At 41.3% G+C, this 23,170-nt stretch overlaps 1 protein-coding gene across 4 annotated transcripts in view; it reads left to right on the top strand.

The window, feature by feature from the left end:
- ROCK1 (Rho associated coiled-coil containing protein kinase 1) overlaps positions 1-23,170 on the top strand; it is a 148,123-nt gene that overhangs the window by 78,303 nt on the left and 46,650 nt on the right. For all 4 annotated transcript variants that reach the window (XR_016441390.1, XM_090039774.1, XM_090039775.1 and 1 more), the window contains exons 9-15: positions 1,281-1,372; positions 4,885-5,044; positions 10,588-10,654; positions 18,032-18,120; positions 19,657-19,705; positions 20,197-20,332; positions 21,375-21,466. Coding sequence is in view for 3 of the 4 variants with exons in the window: in XM_090039774.1 (XP_089895900.1) it covers positions 1,281-1,372; positions 4,885-5,044; positions 10,588-10,654; positions 18,032-18,120; positions 19,657-19,705; positions 20,197-20,332; positions 21,375-21,466 (685 nt within the window). In the remaining variant the exon portion in view is untranslated. The remainder of the gene's footprint in view (positions 1-1,280; positions 1,373-4,884; positions 5,045-10,587; positions 10,655-18,031; positions 18,121-19,656; positions 19,706-20,196; positions 20,333-21,374; positions 21,467-23,170) is intronic.

The raw sequence follows: 23,170 nt of genomic DNA, 5'->3' as shown, positions 1-23,170 counted from the left end.
CACTTCCAGTGGGCCCTCGCTCCTTACACACATGCCATGACCTAATATTTGTTATTCTGAGACCAAACTGAAACCAAAACATCAAACACAAGCCCTTCTGGCTGTAACAAGGCTAGCGCCCAACCCTGTTTCTTAATCTGCTTCTAGCCCTTAGCTTTCCCAGCTGTCTCAGGGCCTAGCGTGTTTGCAGTTTACTCCTCAGTTACAGGCACCTCTGGAGAGCACTTCTCTGCTCAGCCTCTGTGGCCAGACTGCCTGCCTCATCTCTCCCAGGGCCCTGCCTCCTTCTGGGCAGGTGACTCCCCTAGCTTGCTTGCAGGTATTAGTTTATTAATCTTTTCAATTCATCTCTATGGCAGCCTTGTCCCAGTTACACCCTGCCCGCCCCACAAAGCTCTCCCTGGGCTGCTTCTCTCTTAACCTGACAGAGCACCCCAGGCTCTCTGTCACAAATACCATGTACACTGTAAATAACTGTGGACTTAATTTTCTTACTGCCTACACCAAAACTGTTGACTTCAGTGGGGATGCACCTGAGTTACACCATGATAATTTAATTGGCTATTATTTCCTAAATTACAGGATTTTTTTTTTTTTTTACAAGGCAGTTAAATTAGCATGATCCACCCTTCCTTTGTGGACAGTCTAATTGCAGTTTAAGAGTACTTTTGGAACTTAGTATATATTTTTTTGGTTTGGGATTTAAGCCAAATGAAAACAGACACATGCTAATTACAGTGGAACCCAGACCATTTGTATTGGAGTCATTTGCAGTCTACTTAAAATGCAGTCGGCTATTGAACTAAGGATAAGTTACAAAGCTATTTGCCATGGCTTCTGCTTCACAGGGCACTGCTGTAAAGAGCTGGGGGACCTAAGCAATCCCATAAAATTGTTTGGTATATCTCTAAATACTCTTAATTCCCAAACTTTCTCTTCACAAGAGACTAACCATCCAAACTTTGCAATATATCCAGGCTCTACAGTACTTAATTAAGTGTGTAGAGTGAGAGTGTCCACACTGGAGAGAGCGTGTGTGTGTGTGTATGTGTTTATAAGTATAGCTAATGCGGCATTTCTGGTTTTAGACTCTTATACCAGATTGAAGTCTAGGATTAAGGTATTTCTGGTCTAATACATTCCACATCACAGTTTACAGACATTCATTTTTTGTCTTGTCCTTAGTTTTCAAATGTTAGAAAACATGAGTTGACATTTGAACTATTCTTATAAAAGGAGAGGAAATAGCTAACGTGGTATATCATGTTTTTTCTTTGTAGGGAAGTGAGGTTAGGACGAAATGGTGTAGAAGAAATTAAAAGACACCTCTTCTTCAAAAATGATCAGTGGGCTTGGGAAACTCTTAGAGACAGTAAGTAATTCCTTGTACAGAAGCACTCATATTAGTTTGTTATATCAAAAAAGGTCAATCATCCGTTTGTTAACGGGAGGATCTCTGACTCTTAAATGTTGAATTTTATTATTTTTCATGTTGTTTTCTCAGTGGTGAGGTTTCTGATGCACCTTAACTGCTTTCAGTTCATTTTTTAAGTTTAGCGGGTATGGAGACCACAATTTAAAACACTGTTATTTGTCCTTCATTAATACAATCATTTCTTGCTACACAACTGCAATTGCACACCAAAGTACAAAGCTGGATCTTCTTGGAGGGAAAGTATTGTTCAGTAAACAGATTCTGTTCACCCAATACAATTGCCTCACTTGGGAGAGGATCAGAAGTCCTGTAGAACATAGATGAGTTCTGGGAAATCATTATGATGAGCCAAATCAGTCATGGCAGGGATCCTTATTTTCTCTATTTAAAAATACCAAGTTCTCTGATTTAAAAAAATCCCAAATCCATGTTTTTCTGTGATTTAAAATGAAACACCACTATACATATATAGGTATCAGTTGAACACAATGTTTTATTGATATATTTACAATTTTAAAACAATTTGGAAGCCTACCAGTGCCTTGATCATTATAATAACAAATTCTAAATACCTATATATTTTGGTGTTTGATTTTGTTTTTTTATCATGGAAAATCGGAGCTCTCCTTGTCCCCTTTTGCTCACCAGGATGCAAGTCCAGCTGTGGTTTTCACCACTGCTGCTTTGTGGTGCTGAGCAGGCCTGCCCTGCCTCTGCCTATGCTGGTGACCTTTGCTCCTGACCTATAGTCCCTTGACCCTGCTGGTACCCCTTACTCCCAGGTCCCTGCCCTGCCCCAGTTCTGCCAGAGGGGGCCTCAGCTGCCAGGGCTATGGAACCTGGTGGCTAATACAGCTGGAGTGGAGCATAGAGGACCCCCTCTCCTCCGCCATGAGAAGCATGGCTGGAGTGGAGCCTGTGGGGGTGGGAGAAGATGTAGGCTGCTCAGGGCAAAGTTATGCCCCCCCTGCTGCTGCTGACTGTTCAGAGCATCATGCTTGCAAACACAAAGCCAAATCACAAATAGTGCATAACTGCTAAACTATGGTTATATGGCATTTAGACAGATAAAGGGGAATAGGAATTGGGCTACACACCCTTAGATTCAGACTTCAGAATGCTGGGAAATTCAGGGAAGAGCACAGATATTTCAGCCTTCATGTCTTTGTGTAAAGAGTCATAGGATGCAGGAATGCCTAAGTAGACCTCACTGTTCAAAAGAATCCCCTACAGTAGGATATATGCTATGATGCATCAGAGAACCACATTTATTTTGGGGCGATTTAGGTACAGCTAGATACTCAAAATTGATCCGTTATGTAGCAAGGCCAAAAGATATGTAATAAAGAAACACAACAGTAGCTACATCTTCAGCTAAATTCTATGTTATTTGTGGGCTTACAGAGCAAGAGGCAATGTTTTATATAATTTATATAGTAAACAAGGCTACAGCAAGGTTTCATATACTGCTGTGTCATTTGTTATGGCATTTCTTTTTTCAGAGAATGCATAGCATGATTATAGAAACCTTGATTTAAAAATTTGGTTTTTAATACAATTCTCCAAAGTAAAGTATTTTTTTCTTGCAATATAGTAGCTGTACATGCATGTGATAAGTGAATCAACATTTTTTAAAGCTCTCCAAATTAACATGCTAGTAGGGAAGGACAAATTACAGCAGGACCTGGACAGGTTACAGGGGTGGGCTAACAAAAATAGGATGGGTTTCAATATTGACAAGTGCAAGGTGCTGCACTTGGGCAGTAGGAACCAGCAGCACACTTATAAGCTGGGAAACTCCCTTCTTGATAGCACGGTGGCAGAAAGATCTTGGAGTCGTTATTGACTCCAAGATGAACATGGGCCGATGATGTGAGGTCACGGTCAGTAGGGCTAACCATACCTTGTTGTGCATCCACAGATGCGTCTCAAGCAGGGCCAAGGAAGTGATCCTCCCCCTCTAGGTGACACTGGTCAGGCTGCAGCTGGAGTACTGTGTTCAGTTCTGAGTGCTGCAATTCAGGAGTGATGTGGACAGCGTTGAGAGGGTCCAGAGGAGGGCCACCCGCATGATCCGGGGATAGCAGGGCAGACTCTACGAAGAGAGGCTATGGGACTTTAACCTGTTCAGCCTTTGCAAGAGAAGGCTGAGAGGAGACCTGGTGGTCGTCTATAAACTCACTAGAGGGACCATCAGGGTTTTGGAGAGACCTTGTTCCCGCTAGTGCCCCCCGGGGTAACAAGGAATAATGGCCATAAGTTTTTAGAGAGTAGGTTTAGACTAGACATCTGAAGGTACTACTTTACAGTCAGGGTGGCTAGGACCTGAAGCATACTTCCAAGGGAAGTGGTAATGGCTCCTATCCTGGGGGTCTTTAAGAGGAGGCTTGACGTCTACCTGGCTAGGGTCATTTGAGCCCGGTTTTCTCTCCTGCCTAGGGCAGGGGGTCGGACCTGATGATCTACAAGGTCCCTCCCAACCCTACTTTTATGAATCTATGAACAGAAAATGTGTACTTGCACCTTGGGTCTCTGGAGAGTTGAAGGCCAGATTTTTTGCTGCAGAAGAATTTAGATAAGCTAGAGACTGCTCCAAACCCCCTCCAAGTGGCAGTTCTGCAGTGCACCTTGTGCTAGTTAGGGTTTGGGCAGCAGTAGTTGGCCAAGCAAGGCACTTAGCTCCTGGCATCTATTTAGAGGGGGGCACAAGAATAGCTGCTGAAGACCAGGGCACAGAAGTGTCTTGTTATGCTTCTATTTGGTAAAGTACTCATCATACCTCTTTCTGGTTTGTTGTTCATTTGCTTTCAGCTTTGTCCTATGCCCTGCCCCAGCTGGGCAGAGCCTGTTGGTTCCCCTTTACTTTGGCGCCCAGGACAGTTGTCCTGCCCCCCCCCCCGCTATACTGCTCAGATCAGTAACTCATTTCATGAGAATTCTCATTTATGACTGCTCTCTGCAGTTTTGTTAAACAGTTACGTGAACCAGAACATACAAACAATGATGGCTCTAGTGATGGACAAGTCAAGTGGAAACTCTCCACCATTTGTATTGCTGCAAGTTTTTTTTCATCCCTCACCTCCCTTTCTGTTTTGGCTTTTTATCTAGACCATAGTTAATTTGATAAATTCACTTGAAGTGCTCATTTTACAAACATTACATAGCTCACAAGTGAAAATGCTTCAAATACACAGAGCACTGTTGAGTCTTTAAGTATTCCCATGCATTACAAGCTGCAGGATCAGAACCTATAATTATTTGGAGGATCGCTGTCGCATTTGTCTAACTACTGACACACACAACTCCATGTTTGTCAAGTTGCAGATATTTTAAAGTAACATAACATTTATGGAATCCAAGAATTGAATATAAATATTAGCCCCTATTTTATTTTTCTTATAGCTAGTTATATCATTTGAGAAGAATGATAATTTTCTTTCTATTTGTAGCTGTTGCACCAGTTGTGCCTGATTTAAGTAGTGACATTGACACTAGTAACTTTGATGATTTGGAAGAAGACAAGGGAGAGGAAGAAACATTCCCTATACCTAAAGCATTTGTTGGCAACCAGCTACCTTTTGTAGGATTTACATACTACAACAATCGCCAGTAAGTATGGAGAAAACTAGCATTTTGTACCATCATCAGGTCTTGTATTGCTGATTTCTATTTATATATCCTTTGTATGAGATGGTGAGCCCTTTAAAATAAAGGCTTCTAGATGATCATAATTTGTGACATGCCCATGGCAACAATAGCTGCTGCTACTTAGACATTAGTCTTTGGACTCGTACAGAGATACTCAACCTCTGGTCCATGAGCCAGATATCTCCTGCAACACCATGTCATCCAGCCTGTGAGGCTCCTTGCAGGTCAGGAAATGTGGGCAGGGGTGGTTATTGCTCCCCTGCTGCCAGATCTCCAGACCAGTGCTCAGGGGCAGTGCCCCTGGCCCAAGGCCCAATCCTGGTTCATGGTGGTGGGGGTGGTTGCTGGGCCCCAAGGCCCAATCTGGCCTGCAGAATTCAAAGGTTGAGCACCACTGGACTAGTACAATAATTCTGTGAGCAGTTCTTAACTAAGCACATGCATAGTGTCAGTATAAACAAAGGATTAAAGTGTGTGGTTTTTTTACATCAGGGTAGAGGTGAGGCCAAAACCACTGGGGGTCAGAGACTCCTTTGTAAACCCCACTCCTGTCCAGGCATGCTGTAGTGACCACCTTGGAGAGAGGAAGGTCCTACCAGTTGGTGCCAGGTTGAATGTTAATTCTCTCCATCAGGACCCTTGCAGGCAATCCCTGTGGGGCAACACTGGTTTACAGGCAGCCCTGCTGCAGAAGGCATGTTGCGCCCTCTGCATGCCTGAAAATGCATTTATATCTATTGCCAAAACACTGTAAGTCTAATGGAGTGGGAGATGGTTCTTCTGTGGGCCTAGCACTTGAGATTTGTTTTTCCTCCCATTGCCACAAGGTACTGTCTGAACTGGTGGAGAGAAAAGAGAGAGAATTGGCTTTCCAAGTCCAGAGGCAGTTGTGACTGTACAGAGGTCCTGTTGTCAGCTCTCTCTCCTGTGTTGTATTAATGGGAAGCTTATTATGCCCAAGTCTTTTAATATTTCCTTTCAGGGACTCCTGTAAATAAACCTTTTGGGGCTCTGACAGACCAAACATGAGGCACCCTCTGCCTTTCCTAATCTGGTGATCATTGTCTGTGTGCTGAGGGAAAGGGGTTCATGATGTATACAAGTATATATACAAGTATTCACATAGTGTATACTTGTTGAGGACGTGCTCACAAACACCTGCTTCTTGAGAACAGTTTTTGACCCTCATAGGAACTATTGTATCCAGCAGCCTGGTGACCTTTCATTTGGCTTTTTGCAATAGTAACATTTAGAAAGCCTCTGGTGTGCATTTCCTGACAAAGGAGTGTCCTAAGTTCTAGTAACCTCTCCTAAATGCCTAAAGGTTGATTCTATTTGCTGCTTCTTATACTAAAAATAAACAGGGTTCATTATTGCTCACTTTTGATGAAAGTGGTGAAAGGTCTTAAATGTGGAAGTTGTTTCTGATTTGAAAATTTGATACAGGTAAGTTAGGAAGATGCGACTAAAAAAAAGTTTGTCCTGTTTCTGTTCTGCTTGCACTGTGTTTATTTTAAGAAAATAGGGTGCAGTTTGTACCTTTTTGATTTACTTTCTTTAACAGTTATGTCCTTACATCGCACCCTTAATGCGTGATTCACCCTTGAATTCCCCTTTTTTTCCTATACATAATACTGCCAAGTATTGTTAGGGATGTTATTCAGTAGAGGACAACAGAATCATGATTAACTGGGAGGTAGAATCCTGTGTCTGTGCAGGGGTTTGGACTAGATGACTCCTGAGGAACCTTCCAGCCCTGTATGGCTGTGATTCTTTTTTTTACATTGTCCACATGTAAGTACATAGCACTGTTAGACTTCTGTATAACTGCAGCCGATTTCTAAATACAGTAAAAGCCGCGTTAACTGGCACTTCATTAAGCAGCATGCTCTATTAACCGGCATGCTGGTTGAGGCCGGTTGATGTGGCGAAAGGGAAACTGGAAGTAGGATTTCTGTTTTTGTCAAATCCCACAGCCCGGGGGAAAGCAGCCTGTGTGGAGCCTGCCCTTCCTCTGTCCCTGCACACTGACCCCAAGGGAGGGGTGGCACGGTTAATGTGAGATGTAGACGCAGCGGGGGGCGTCTTTGCCTGACGAGGCAAAGATGCCTCTCAGGTGTCTGGCACATTTGGTTATCCAGCACCCCACCATTTTCCATGGGTGCTGGATAACAGAGCTTTTGCTGTACATTACACAAAAATACCCCTCTGTCCAAAGTGATTAAGATTGCAAAGCCAACCATGTAAAGTTAAGAAATACCAAAAATACATTTGCTTGTGTCATTTTAAATTGGCCTTATGTATCTTGATAGTCTTTCATAACATGACCACTTATTATGTTTTACTGCAGAGCCCATGCCTCATTAGTAGACAGAATGGATGGTGCTCAGCTAATGTCCTTATTTTTCAGTGCGTGTCTTTTATTTACTTTATTATTTGAACCCTGATATGAAGAAAGAGTTTGTTTATTTTCTCAAGGGCTTTTGTATGGCACTCATCACTAAATATTAATTAATCTGTCTCAAAGCTCCTATGAGATAAAGCAGTTGTTATATACCTATTTTATAGATGCAGAGCAGAGGCACAGAGAAGTCAAATTAAAAAATACTGATTACTGTTGGAGTTATTTCTTCCCCTCAGCCTCCACACATGAGTTTTGGGGTACTCTGTATATTTGGCCAGAGTTTCCAGTGACATCAGTTGTAGTTTAGAGGTCAGCAATGCTGCAAAGCAGACCCTGGCTCCCTAGTGAGGGCCTAGAAAATATAGACGATTAGTGATTAGCTTTGAAAAAAATGATTTGCATGACAGGTTTAGCATTTCAGAGGAGCTCTGAAACCGAGCAGGACAGTGCTACAACTGTCTTAATTATGAGACTGTTCTTCCTCTTTCTGCCTTTAACTACACACCTTCAGCTTATCCAGGTACTTTTATATGGTCCCTATCATCAGGGTGTCTTAGCCCTTACAATCGTTAATGTATTTTTCCTCATGACACTTTTGTGACGGGGAAAACTACAGATTATTTGACAAGTGAGGAACAGGGTGAGTCAGCATGAGATTTGCAAAGGAGCTTAAGCACCCAAATTCAAAAGAGGAATTCAGATTGCCATGTTAGGATTCATAAGTTCAACTTCTACATGTTTTCAGACATGCTACCATATTAGGCGCTGAGACATTCAGACCAACCATCTCCCACCCTAAAGCTGTTTAGGTGCAAGGACACCCTGAAGGGCCCAATCTAGTAAGTGTATTCTGAGGATTTCTAACATGTGGACAGTACTGAGCTCAGCACTTGCAGCTGCTTTCATTCAGAAGCAAGACTGGAGAAGTAGGTTGTGATGACTATCCTTTGCATACCTGCATAATGGTTGGAGCAGTTCCCAGATGAACTGAGAAACTTGGGTTAAAGGCCTTTCTCATCCTGATGGGATTCAGGCCCTTCTAGCCCACATCCAAAGAAAGTGCATTAACCACCAGGCTTTAGGCAGTCTTCTCTCCTTTTTTGAAGTTGAGGGACCATTGTTTAGAAAGGAATGCAAAACTCATTCTTTTAGGAAAGCAAGCAAGAGGGACCATGACAACTTCAGTGGGGAGGGCTGTTTGTTGGATAGAAGGTTTCCCTTCTGCTCCCAGTGGTTTAACCATGATCTTTAATACAAAAGGAAAATTTCAGTCTAGATGGTTGAAGTTTTGTAGTCGTAAGCCTTTAAAGATAGCTTGTTAAAATGTCGGGCAGCTTTAAATAGAGGAGCTACCCGCCCTGCCTATAATATGCAAGGCTTCTGGATTTTATCTTAAGCTGATAACAGGTAAAACGAAGACTGCTGTCAACTTAACCTATTCTCCAAACTTCAGAGATTCGCTTAATGTTGATCCAGAACATTTTAACCCAAAATGATAGTGGAAATGCACAGCCAGGAAAATTCATGTTTGGTTTTTTTTCATTTGTTTTCAAGTAGGTGAAATATTCACATAGATATTCAGTATCAAATGGAATTAAAAAATCTTTGTAATATATTTGTTTAGTAATATCCAGGCAAAGGTCTAGAAGCTAGGAATAAAGTACTGTGTTTAATGCACAATGTCGGAAACTATATCAATGAATGTTTAGCAAAGATCAGTTTCCATAAGCTGTAATGCAGCAGTCCCCTTCTCCCACCCTTTCTCATTCCCCACCATAGCACTGTCACAGGAAACTTTCTTTTAAAATTAAGAATGCTAAATAAAAGCGACTTCTTATTAATAAGTGACTGAAACATCAGCCTTTTCCTGCAGCACTAAGGAAATAGATACTGCCTTGCAGAAACATTTTTGTATTTTAAAGTGAGTTCTTTTTTCTCCTTATCTGAGGCTCATTTGACTGTGAAGTTCAGATGATATGTAGATAGTCACGGGTATTTTTTCCATGATTTTTGAGTGACATCATACATGTCAGAATCGGAGATTTAAGCCATCTCGGTACCCTCCTTATTTTTAGATTGCTTGAAGGAGCCAAAGTACACCTAGATGCGACTGACAGCTTGGGAAGGCTGCCTTAATTAGGATAGTCTGTCATTGTCCACCTGTAGCTGGGAGTGCTTGATGCTATGTGCTGCAGTTTCATATTCAGCACATTCTTTCTATTTCCCAGTTCTAGATAGCTATGCTTCCTACACCAGGACTTGGAAGGAGGTCCTCAGAAAATAGTATCAAGCTGCCTTTGTCAGTGTCCGCATTGGAAAGTGTGGGTTCCCTTCTTTCCCCATAGTGCAACATCTGGGGTATTCTAGTCATGCAGTGCTCTGGCCTCTTACTTGGCCAGAAAGGGTCAAAATGGGGTGAGAATCTCACATCAAGCTTTTAAGATGGCCTGCCAATCTCTTTCATTTCCATTTGTTAATGTGACTCTTCTCATGACCAATTAACACGTACATTTTTTGGTATATCTAAAAGATACTATTTTATAAAATAAAAATATTGTCTTGGGGCCCCAGCACTTTAAGAACTTCATATATGGAATTTCATTAGGAGTTCCATGCATGCAACTTGTGCAAAGTTGATTTCATTAGTATTTCTCTTATGCGTATGTATTTTAATAAAGAAATATGTGTTTATTATTTATCAGGGGATGAAGAGAATATGACCATGGAAAGCAGAACTTTTTTTTTAAATAACAGCTTAAGAAAAAAACCTTGGGGAAAAAAAAACATTTTCATAGAGGAACAGTGATAGAAACTGTAGATTTCTATTTAACACTTGAAGACAAAAAGTCCAATGAATTTCATGTTTAGTTTTTTTTCCAATTAAGTATATTTCTATAATAATGAATGAATAATAAATACTAAAAATCTGAATTTAGTGCTTTGGATCTGGTTCTATAAAAACCGGTAATCTTGGCAATTGTTGTTAACTTGTTTACTCAGTTATCTCTCTTTTTAAATTTTTTAATGGCAAGTTTATAGGAAGAAAAAAACCCAGAATTTTTATACAGGTATTTGTCTGTCTCTTTTTTTTTTAATACAGGTATTTGTCTGTCTCTGAAGAGAATTCCAATGATAACAGGACAAGCTCCAATATGGATAAAAGTGTGGTATGTCTTCTGCAATCCCTTTTCTTTTTTGCAGATTAGAACAGAGATGTTTTATACTTAATTATTGAAGTAGTTTGAAATGACACTTGTTTTAGTATTTTGGATATGGAAAATTGGTACATTTGTTTTAACTGTTCAGAATCACATGGCTATTAGAGCAGGTCAGCTAACTGAATTTCACTTCTGCAAAATATGTTGAGGTTTTGGGGAGCCTTTTCCTAAATAGGGATGAAATGGCTAAAACCTCACAATTTCATGGGACAATTTTAAAAAAATAATATAAACACTGAATGTTTCTGCAGATAATTTATTAAATAAAATATATTTCCCAGTCTCCCTGGATATTAGATGCTTCTGTCCTTATGGCATCTGGTATTGCAGTCTTTGAGGCAGCCCAGGCACTGGAGAGGCAGGAAGCCTGGGCTTTCTAGATTTCTACCAGTCAAATTGCTGAGGAACTTTGAAGCTAGGAAGCTGGGCAACTGAGGAGTTGGCCAATTTCAGGATTCCCTGTAACCTGCCAGATGGTGACCAGGAGTCTTGGTGAATTGGGAATTCAGGAACTTGGAAACCTATATATTCCCGGATGCCTCATTTCTGGCAGACTGTCTGGCAAGCTTCCTGATAAAATGGAAACCCTAGAAGCACCATTTTCATAGAAGGCCACCCAGCAATCTGCTAACGAGCTTAAGAGCTCAAGAGCCTCGGTTTTCAAGCCATGCTCCCAAGGAGGTGAGCAAACAGACTTCTTTTGGAATTTCCAATAAAACTGACCCATTGCCATGGAATGTTTTTGTTTCAATGCATTGGCATTTTGCAATGGAAAAATATACTGTTGGAAATTTTCTTTTTTGCTCTGTAATTAGTTTTTGCTTGGCTTGGATGGAGCTAATGGAATACATGCCTTGGTTCTATTATCCTTTCTCTTTAGAGAAATATGAGATGCAGGTAACAACTGTTAATTTGAGTATTGCTTGTTAGATTGCAACAGTACTGAGAGTAAAGTAGATGCTTTTGAAAAAAGATGAGGATACCAGTTCTATCTTGAAGACTGTAGTCTAATAAAAGGGAAAAAATGTGCAACTAAACCTTTTCTGCTTGATGTTTATTTTTTTAACTTATTATCAAGCTTGTCATGAAATACTGCATTCAAATGTGCATTTTTTTAATTTAAATTAGTAAGATTACTGTGTCATGTGATTTGTTGCATGTTATTTTTCCAACATTTGATTGTTAGATAATAAGACCTTAGGACCAGATTTTTTAAAGGTATGTAGGCACCTAAAAATTTAGGTAAGCCCATAGTAAGATTTTTTGCAAGTGTCTTATCAGTTTGGGCAATATCAGTGGTATTTGCTAGCTTTTGGTTTGGCACTTTTGAAAACATTGTTAGTTACCCAATAGCCTGAAAGTCTCTTTCAAAAGTAGGACTACTAATGCATACAAAGGTTAGTTAGAATGGAAGTTGGGTAATATAGAAGTGATTTAGTGTTGAAATTTAAAAAAAAAAAAAAAGTCTACGCTACGAGTAGTTCTTGTCACGCAACTTTCTTCTTAGCTGTTTTTCTTCTTCTGTTGCATGCTGCTATGAAAATGGTGATATTGGCCTTCATGGTTAGTTGAGTAATGTTATATTTATATACTACAGGATGCTGCCTGAGGGTACAATTCTGCATGATACTGAGTGCCTTGTAGGAGGAACTGGGTGCCAGAAGTTTCCAATAAACATATTTCCTTGGGGGATGTTCAGGACCTTGCAGGTTCACATTCCAGAGAAAGGAGGAATCTGCTATTATTTAATTCAGTAGGAAATTTATTTTGAAGTACAAATTTATTTTACTTTAACACTTATTAAAATCTGAAAGCTAAGACTCTAGAAGTCAGGAAGACTTGCCGATTCCTTTGCAGTGGGTCTTTGGCCTTTTCACGGCTCAGGTGGCAGAACTGTTGTTAAGTTATTGGCAGGAAGAGCATGGTCTAGCCTCTAAACAGTAGTTCTCAACCTTTTTATACTCAAGTTACAGTTCAAAAAAAACCAAACCAAAACAAAAAAGCCCCAGATCTTAGCTTTCACTCATTTTTTGATTATGGAAGAAGCAATAAAGCCATTCTTCTATTACAAAGAACTCAGAACACCACTATGGGGCCGAATATTTTTGACATGATGGATTCCTGTTTTGAAAACTCTGGGTGCATGTTGCAGTTGTGTAGGTGTCTGCGCATCTAATAGTCCTAATACTGTGTGGTACCTTTTATAAGACTGCTGTGGCACCTGGGATGCCTTGGCACCCACCCCTATTGAGAATCACTGTTCTAAAGATTCAGAACCTAGATGATATGGTAAAGGCATAGACAGTCTGATATAGACAGTGCCTTTTACCATGTAGACTTGGATATATGAACTATTCTATCTATTCTTCTGATAATCCATTCACTAGTAGCCAGCACAACATGCCTTGACAAGCCTCTCAGGAAGCAGCTGCATACAGGCAGCCAGAGGCACAAGAAATCTAGCAGAAGAGATGCAGCTCCAAAGGCTGTGTGTAGAAATACCTAGGTCATCATTCTCAGCTGTCACGGAGGGGTAGGCCTGTCATGTTCTTCCCACCCACTCAAATTCTTGTTTAAGGAGTCAGTCTGAACAGTCAAATTAATTAGTAACTTGGACATGGATAAGTAAGTGTGCAATAAGTTTTCTTGGCTTTCATTTGCTTCTATTCATCTTTTATGTCCTTTCTTATTAAGGTGTGGGACAATTCTTATGTGATCCTGCCTTATTTTCTCTAACTCAAACAAAATAACTGTTGCATTTACAGGCTTCCCCTGTTCCTCCTTATTTCTGTCAAAGTTTGCTTTAGACACCAGCTGTAAGTGCTTTCCAATCATAAGAACCATATTTTTGAAGGGTTACACATGTTCTGCAGTTGAGCTGCAGATGGGATTTACCCCTTGGTTTGTTTGCTAGAGTCGCTCTGATCTCAGGCTAGTGTTTTACTTTCTTGAGAAGAAACTGGAGATCTTCCTCCTTTCAAAGCTTAGCAGAGACTGGTAAAAAATAGGGCTGTATGAAATTTCGGCATCTGTTTTGTCTTGAGGTGTTATGGGCTGTTTTGGTGCCTAAAACACCGAATCCGAAACTAATCAAGGCATCTGAAATGTTTCAGAAAATTTTGGAGTTTTGGAACTGGGCTTGCAGGGAAGCAGCTGTATGCTGCATGACTTGGCTCCATTGGGAGCAGAGATCTGTGCTGGGGGTCTCCTTGCTGCCACTGCCTGCCCTGCACTGCTGCAGTGACATGGGGCTGCCTAGGGCAGGCAGCAGTGGTGAGGAGACCCCAGTGTGGATCGCTGTTCTCTGCGAATCTCCAAAACAGGTTTAGCCAAAACGAAACAGGACAGTGATCCAAAACACTGAAATGTATCATTGTCCTCCGAAACGGCCAAATCTGAAACCAAATTGAAACACAGTCATTTCACACAGCTGTAGTAAAGAACATAGTTTTATATCTAACTGTAACAGATACAGAGATTTCTTACTGCATCTCTGGTTATCTCTGTGCAGTATAAGCAATGGGAAAAGAGGGAAAAGGATAACACTGATAGGACAGGTTATCCTGATACTGGAAAATAAAACTCCATTTTTCTTTTTCCATTGGAATAGCACAGGAAGTCTAAAGGGTACTAGAAAGGAAGCAAGGAATTATTCCACTTAAGAGACAAAAATTCTACCCTTATCTCTCCCATTTAATATGAGTAAAGACTGTTGGATTATATTTGCTTAGTCATCAGAGTAAAGAACAGTTCCTGTAGGAAACATGATCTTTTGGATATATTACTTTTGAAGATCTGAGTTGGAACTATGCAACTTACCTCTGTGCTGCTCGTTTGAGAGAAAAATAAAAGAATCAGTTGAGACTTAAGCATTTGAGTAGAGTGGTCAAAAAGTTTTGTACTTTGAGTCAGTGTGGGTCCAATTTAGTGAACCTTCCTTAGTTGGCTCAATTTTGTTTTTGCAAATTAAGGACCAAGCCCACTTATGGATAGGAAGTTTTGGGGTGTGTGTCCTACCTAAAGATACAGTGGAAGGAAGATATATAGGTGAGGTGATGCACTGAAACGGTTTCATTCACCTTCCAAATCTTATCAGTGTCTACCTGTTTACTTAAGACCATTTATATCTGGGCACATTCCCCTTTATCCTGTATTCTTAAAAACTGGAAAGCCTGTGTGTATTAGTAAAGAAATCTTTCCTTGGACCAGCCTTCATCTTGTAGTAGAACTTGGGTACTTTTCTGCAAGGCTAAGGGCTACAACCAAGTATACTTTCATTCCTTGCGGCTTAGTCATTGGAGAAGTGAAAGATCACCTTGATTGCTAGATGAGTTTGGAAGAAGGGAAGTATAAATTCTCCTATTGTCACTATAATTTTATTCCTATTCTTTCTTAAGGTATTATATGCCTGTAAATCGGCATCTCCCTTCAAGTGCATCTGATTGTTGTCCCCAGGTTTGACCTGGATCAAAACACATAGCAAAATCATTTATATGCATTGCCCTCTTTACGCTGCAAGGACAGCAACAAGAGCGTACAGCCTGGTTGGCTTGTCCTAGGAATGACTGTAGGTGCATACACCCATATCCTGGGGTGAGGGGCAAAACTTAGCACATTCTTCAGAAGGACTTGAAGCACAGCAGTGCACCTGTATGTCTGTAGGATCCCAGAGCAAAAGGTTTTCTTCTGGGACAAAAATGCAGTGTCTACTTACAGGCTGGAAGAGACACCCATGGTGATTGAAGGAGAGAAGAATATATTAAAAGGAAGCCATGCAGGGAAAATTACTCAAGGCAAACACCACCCTTGTTCAGGCAGTCAAAATTTGAATCATAGAACGTTAGGGATGGACTTCAGGAGGCCATCTAGTGATTTGAGTCCAACCTCCTGCTCAAAGCAGGACCATCCTCAGCTAGATCATCCCAGCCAAAGCTTTGTCTAGCTGGGTTTTGAAAACCTCCATGGATGGAGTTTCCACCACTTCTCTGGGTAACCTGTTCCAGTGTTTTACTACCCTCCTAGTGAGAAAATTATACTGAATATCTAACCTAAACTTCCCTTTCTGCAACTTGAGACCATTGCTTTTTGTTTCGTCATCTACCACCACTGGGAATAGCCTAGCTGCATCCTCTTTTGAACCACACTTCAGGTAGTTAAAGACTGCTATTAAGTCTCCTCCAGTCTCTTCTTCTCTAGATGAAATAAGCCCAGTTCCCTCAGTCTTTCTTCATAAATCATGTCCCCCAGTCCCCTTACCACTTTTGTTGCCCTCTGTTGGGCTCTCTCCAATTTGTTCACATTCTTCTTGTAGTGGGGGGCCCAAAACACAACACAGTACTCCAGATGTGGCCTCACCAGTACTGAATAGAGGGGAATAATCACTTCCCATGACCTACTGGCAACACACCTACCAACGCAGCCCAGTATGTCATTAACCTTTTTGGCAACTAGGGCATGCAGCTGGCTCATTCAGCTTACTGTCCACTGTAACCCCCAGGTTCTTTTCTGCAGAGCTGTTGCCCAGCCAGTCAGCCCCCAGCCAGTGATTGTTCTGTCCTAAGTGCAGGACTTTGCATTTGTCTTTGTTGAATTAATTTCAGTCCATTCCAGTACAAAGCAGAGGCATTTGTAAGTGTAATATTGAATACATCTGGGTATTCTGTTGCTTTGAAAGAAAGAATTCAGGCACTAGATAAGCCACTGATTTTGACTATGGAGCCTGACTGTTATGTGTGTTCAGATGATGATGATCATCCCTCCTATTGGTATTCCTCTTTGGATAAAGCTGTAAATCACAAGGAAAGTGATCCTTGACTGATGAGCAGATGAATGTTTAGACATAGTCCTCCTGCATTATGTGATAGGGAATGCTATTTTTTTCTAAGAAGGAGATTTACGGCACCCCAACTTAGTTCAGACTAGAATAGGGGAAGTGTATTGCTCAGACAGCAATTAATCCAAAATTCCACTTTGTTTCCCAGATCTTGTTTAAAACAGAGCTGTACAGCTCTCTATTCTTACCTTCTTCAGGAAACTAGAATTCTTCCTGGAAATTCTCATGTCTCCTTGATTGATTTGCTCTATCCTAATGGGGTTTTCTGTTCTCAGGTCTGAGGGAAGCCCCTTGCTTTACAATCAAGGGTGAGGCAGCAGGGGGTAGGCAGGTGCTGCTGCCTCACAGTTGACTGTAAAGCGAGGAGCTTCCCTCCTCTCCCCATTGTGTTAAATGGGGGAGGGGGGACCCTGTCTTCTAATTGAGTAAATGTGGTAATACAGCAGCTGGGGGGAATCAACCAGGAGCCAGGTCTGTTTGTTTTAATTCAAAAAACAGAAATTACTTCTACAGGGTTATTTCAGAATTTAGATGTTTAGAATATTCTATATACTGGCTATAGACTAACCGTGAGACCCACCCGGCTGCCTGTGCCTACTCCGCAGGCCTCAGCCTCCCCCACACTGCTGCTTCCTCTCTCCACTCCCCTGCTGTATTCTTCTTTACTTTTGCTCTGTGCCAGCAGGCTCTGTCCCTGCTGCAGCGTGGGGCATGGAGCATGGCTGCAGCCTGGCCCCATAGCAGCAGTAGTGCAGAGCTGGCACTGCTTCTCTGCGCCCAGCCTGGAGTAGCAGAGCTGGCTCTGCACTACTGTTACGGGGCTGGGCTGGAGCCACGTTCCATGTCCCAGGCTGCAGATGGGATGGAGTAGACCCTGATGTCATGGAGTAAAGGTGAGGATGGGGGTGGAGGGGACTGGATGGGAGGACAAGTAGGGTTGGGACCTGAGGCTTTGGCAGGGCAGAAGCAATGTGAAGGGGGGAATTGGGGCAGCCTGAGGGTGCAGGGGAGATGGGAAGTGGGAGTCAAGCTGCCTGCCCCCACTGCCTGCCCTACCACATGCCCCCAGTTGCCTCTCCCACTGCCTGCCCCAATCCTGCCCCCCTGCCTTGGCTAGCAGCTCTTCCCCCACTATCTGCAGTAGTTTGGGGGGGGGGAGTTTAAAATGATCCTCCAAGAATTAGCTTCCATATGTGAAAATTGCAATAAACATAAATTTTCTGTTTGTAGAATCTAGGGGATGGGGGTGGGGGTCATCTTATATACAGAGTTGTTTTGCATTTGGGTAAATATGTTAGTTTTTTGTAATTAATACATTTTTATATATTTCAAGGAGTTGTTGTCATGCTTTAATGACCAACAAAAATATTTTTTCAGTGTCTAATATAAAATAGGAAAATTATGACATGAAACAGCCGTTCTTGAAAAACCTTGTATCTCCCGCCAAGTCTATAAAATATATAATGCATGTCCTTTTATGTATATATTTAAAGCTGGAAAACATGCAGAAAACAATCTATGAGTTGGAAGAGCAGCTACATAATGAAATGCAGTTGAAAGATGAAATGGAGCAAAAGTGCAGGTGGGTGCCTGTTAGTTTGAATTTCACATTTGTAAAGTTACATGCATCTAATATATGAGCTTTGTAGTAGTAGTACTAGTAATACCATAAGGATAACCACATGAATAGTGAGAATTGTACTTTCAGAAATACTGTTGTCCATGAAGTTCTAGATTTAACTCCCTTAAATAATTTTTCAATGTAGCTTTCGTACCTATGCCAGAAGAAAAGTTATTTGTTAGGCTTGACATCAGCAAAACACATGCATCTTCTCCCTGAAATTCTCTTCGTTACTACTGTTCTTATAGGTTTCAGAGCACCTGAAGTACCCTGCGAAAACACTGATTTAGAAGAAAAAGTACACTGATTTGTACTAGGTGTACAACACATACTAAAGTAAAAAAAAAAAAATTATGGTATCCCATATTCTTGTCTCTTAAATGCTGCAGTACTGCTGAAAGCCCCTACTTATGCTTTGTACAGAAATTAAGTTAAATATGAACAGTAATTTTCTTTCATAGTAACACATTTTGCTGTTTTACTGGAAAAAGAAATATTTGAAGAATTAATAATTTCTTGTACCTTTATCAGTTGAAAAATTATCCCATCGGACGGTTGTGGTGCATGCTGTTAGTCTGAAAAGAATTGCTACCAATAATGGTCATATGAGAATTCAAATCAATCGCCACTATTTAGTGTGCTGTGTCTAATGCACATTCATATACTGGCTGTCCGCTCAGTGGCAGCATGAAATGATGCTAGAAATGCATGATTTGGCAATTGTGGTAGTACTGCCATTGAATATAAAGAAAACATCAGTCTGTCCTCTGATTATCTCACTAGTTTTACTATAGGGTTAGTGGACTGGATTTCCTATCTTGATATAACCTGATAGTAAAGTATAATTGTATTTTAACTAACAAAATATCTGATATTTTTAGGACAGGAGAAAATAGCTACAAAAAGCCCCCTCTTTGTGGCTTTACCTTTTTCAAAACACTGAAGGTTAGGGTAGACACCCATACTATGCTTATAGAAGTGACTGTGATCTTGGTTGCCCCATAATACTGATTTGACCAGATATTGTTTTTGAGGTTTTATTCTGCATTTATCTCAGCCTCTCTTTGGAATGCAGTTACTAGTTGTCATTTTAGTAACCATTTCAGGGATCTGTGTGCTTAGAGAGGTGGGTATGTATAACTAGTCTTTCTTTTTAGAGAATTGCCAAATATGGGCTGACCAACATTTCCTAGCTACCAAAGTAAATAAATGAACTTCTCTACATATTATCTTTTGGCACTTCAGTATTTAAGGACAAGATTTAACACTTAATGTTTTCACATGAATTGCCTATAGTGAATTCTCGTTGCAATTAATAATTGTGATCATAATAAGCTAAAAGCATCTGTTGGTCTGGTCTTCATATTTATTAAAATCTTAAATGTATGCTTTAAGCCCCATTAATAATATTTGTAAGTAGTTTTAATTATTGAAAAACCAGATATGTAAAATAATACATTGTGTTAATACATTATTAAAATACTTCATTATTTCTAGAACTTCAAACATAAAACTAGATAAGATAATGAAGGAACTTGATGAAGAGGTAAGTTTGAAATTTTTAAAATTTATTTTTAAATTGGTGCTAGTGTTCTTCACTGTGGCTTTTGTTTCTATACCCAGATTTCTTTTCTGCATTTCAGATCCTGTGTTGAATGTTGTTTTCTTCCTCTGTAGTATTCAGTATAGCTTTTCAAAATTAATTGCATGTTTAAAACTCACTGCGCAGATAGCCTTATAACAGATCATTGCATTTTTGTTTTCATAGCTTAGTAAGCAGTTAATTTTGTTTACATGTTATCTGTGTAGGTTTTGCAGTCATTTGTCAATGTAATCAACAAGTTCAAAAGTGGTGGTGTTTTTTCCAACCCTTATATTTTCAGGATTGGTCTCACTGCTGGAAATACCAGTCCTATTGGCTTTCGTTCACTGAACACAATAGGACAACTTGCATGATCAGACTTTTTCATATAAAAAAAGATTTTCAGGATCATTCCCAAAAATGCAAATAAAAATTGCCAGTTTTTCTAATTTCAGGGAAATCAAAGAAAAAACTTAGAATCAACAGTATCGCAGATTGAGAAGGAAAAGATTCTGTTGCAACATAAAATAAATGAATACCAAAGAAAAACTGAACAAGAGAATGAAAAAAGACGCAATTTAGAAAACGAAGGTATGCCATATGCACGAACTGTTGAGTATGATACCATATGTTTTTAGGAATGATTTACTTATTTTAATATTTGAAGCAGCTTAAGGTACTTATAATGAAAAACTGAGATATAAGGGGTTCGTTTCCTTTTTAATTGGTTTTGAAATGAGGTAAATAGTCTTTTCTTCTAATAAGGTACTATCTAACCCATATATAGCAGGCTCATTTGGTAATTTCCCAGTATGTAGGTTGGATGGTTAATCTATCTAGCCCAGTGGTAGTAGACCTTTTTTCCCATCAGGTTAGTTGGGTAGTGCCTGGTCCAACTGTGGGCTGGATGGTGGTTCCAGTCCAGTCCCTGGGGTTGGTGCGGTAGTTACCAGCTGGCCCTGCGGGGAGGGAGGGAAGTGGGGAAGGGTTATAACTGGTCCTGTTGGGGGGGTGGTGAGGACATGGCCTGGCTTTGACTGGGTGCACAGGGCTTGAGGTTTGGGGATTTGGCAGGGGAGAGGGTGACTTTATTAATGTCCCCTGCTGCCAAATATCTGGACCCTGGGGAGCCCCGCAGGCCAGATGCAATAGCTCTGTGGGACCACGTTTGGCCCGTGGGCCAGAGGTTGAGCACCCCTGATCTAGCCAGTCTTTCTGAAGCTGACTGGGCTGAGCAGCATGCTCTGGGTGACAGTGTATCCATAGTAACATTTAAGTAGTACTTTCAACATTGAAATCCATGGGATTTGGCAAATGGCTCAAGCCATTTGCACAATTTGAAAGGGCAGCACACCTTTATCCATGGGCATCTGAAGTGGTTTATATCGTATCTGCACATACAGCCACTTTCTACCCTCTAAAGTGTGTACATGGCGCCTTTCTGAGTTCAGCCAGTTAAGGATATGCTCAAACACAGAATTTGGCCTCAGGTAAACCAGAGGGTATAGCCTAAGGATTTTGCTGTCTTAAGTGATCTTCTAATGAGTAGAGCTAAGCTTTTGATGCCCTTTGTAGTGAGTAAAACATTTTTTATAAAACATTTCTTGCATATGCTATTTTATTCTGTGTCTAGTGTCCACGTTAAAAGAACAGTTAGAAGACCTGAAAAAACTTAGTCAGCATTCACACATTGCAAATGAGAAGATAACACAATTACAGAAGCAAGTAAGTGATTCCTTTTAACATCTGCGTTATATTTCCTCAAATCTAAGGCTATTTGAATATAAGACAATTGCCCAATAATTAAATTCTATATATGGAAAATTTATAGATTTATTTTAATTTTTCGGGCATAGAATTTAATTAGTACAGGTTTTGTCCTGAATTTGTCCCTGTCCCTGTCCCTTCTTCCTCCCAACTGCTACAGCAGGGGAAAAAAGTAACTGGGCAGGGGTCTTGCCTGCTTTCCTCCCCTCCCCCCCACCCAACTTCTTCCCCCTGCAGCCCTTTCACTGCCCCCTGCCCCTTACTGTCAGACACTGTTCAGGATCTCTTGCCTCCTTGAGGATGTGGAAATAAGGGGCAAACTTGAAACAGGGACCAAAAAACACTGGCTTTGAAATACACCTACCTATAACATTTGCATAAAAGCAAATTACTGCAGTTACCTATAGGCTTAGTTCATCCAGAATTGTTGCATTTCACCTTTTTAAAAAACTTCTGCAGCTTCCAGCACAGGTACTATGGTATGGTACCATAACCATACATTTGAGCAGCACTTTTCTACCTACTTAGTTTCACAGTTTCATAGTTGGTAGGGTTGGAAGGGACCTGAGCAGATCATCAAGTCCGACCCCCTGCCATGGCAGGAAAGAGTACTGGGGTCAGACGACCCCAGCAAGGTGATCATCTAGCCTCCTCTTAAAGACCCCCAGGGTAGGAGTGAGCATCATTTCTCTTAGAAGTTGGTTCCAGATACTAGCTGCCCTGACAGTGAAGCAGCGCCTCCTGATATCTAGCCTAAATCTACCCTCTGCCAGCTTGTGACCTTATTCCTAGTCACTCCTGGTAGTGCTTGGGGGAACAGGGACTCTCCCAATGCCTGCTGGTCCCCCCTGACTTGTTTGTAAATGGCCACTAGATCCCCCCTCAGCCTTCTCTTGTGGAGGCTGAACAGGTTCAGGTCCCTTAGCCTGTCCTTGTAGGGCCTACCCTGCTGCCCCCTGATCATGCGAGTGTCCCTCCTCTAGACCCTCACCACATTCCTTTTGAAGTGCGGTGTCCAGAACTGGATGCAGTACTCCAACTGCAGCCTGACCAGTGCTGCATAGAGGGGGAGGATCACCTCCTTGGACCTGCTTGAGATGCATCTGTGGATGCATGACGAGGTACGGTTGGCCTTCCTGACCGCATTCCCACACTGTCAGCCCATATTCATTTTGGCATCAATAATGACTCCAAGTTCTTTTTCTGCCTCTGCACTGGCGAGAAGGGAGCTCCCCAGCCTGTAGGTATGCAGCTGGTTCTTCCCCCCCCAGGTGCAGTACCTTGCACTTGTCTGTGTTGAATCCCATCCTACTCTCATCCACCCACCCCTGTAACCTATCTAAGTCCGATTTGCAGCCTATTCCTCCTTTCAAGCATGCCCATATCCCCCCACATCTTAATGTCATCTGCAGATTTGAACAGGGTGCTTTTTACCCCTCATCCAAGTTGCTGATGAAGATGTTGAAAAGTGCAGGCCCGAGGACCAAGCCCTGTGGAACCCCACTGCCCACATCCCTCCAGGTTGAATAACACCCATCCACCACCACTTTCTGGGTGCAGCCCTCCAGCCAGTTAGTGACCCATTTTACTGTGTAGGAGCCGACGCCACAGTCCTCTAGTTTTTCAGTGAGAATGGGGTGAGAGATAGTGTTGAAAACCTTC

This window comes from Crocodylus siamensis, chromosome 3 (genome assembly GCF_052110815.1).
Source record: "Crocodylus siamensis isolate JL-2025a chromosome 3, ASM5211081v1, whole genome shotgun sequence".
NCBI classification, from domain to species: domain Eukaryota; kingdom Metazoa; phylum Chordata; order Crocodylia; family Crocodylidae; genus Crocodylus; species Crocodylus siamensis.
Note: the sequence above shows the minus strand (reverse complement) of the source record. Positions and strands in the feature narration are given on the sequence as shown.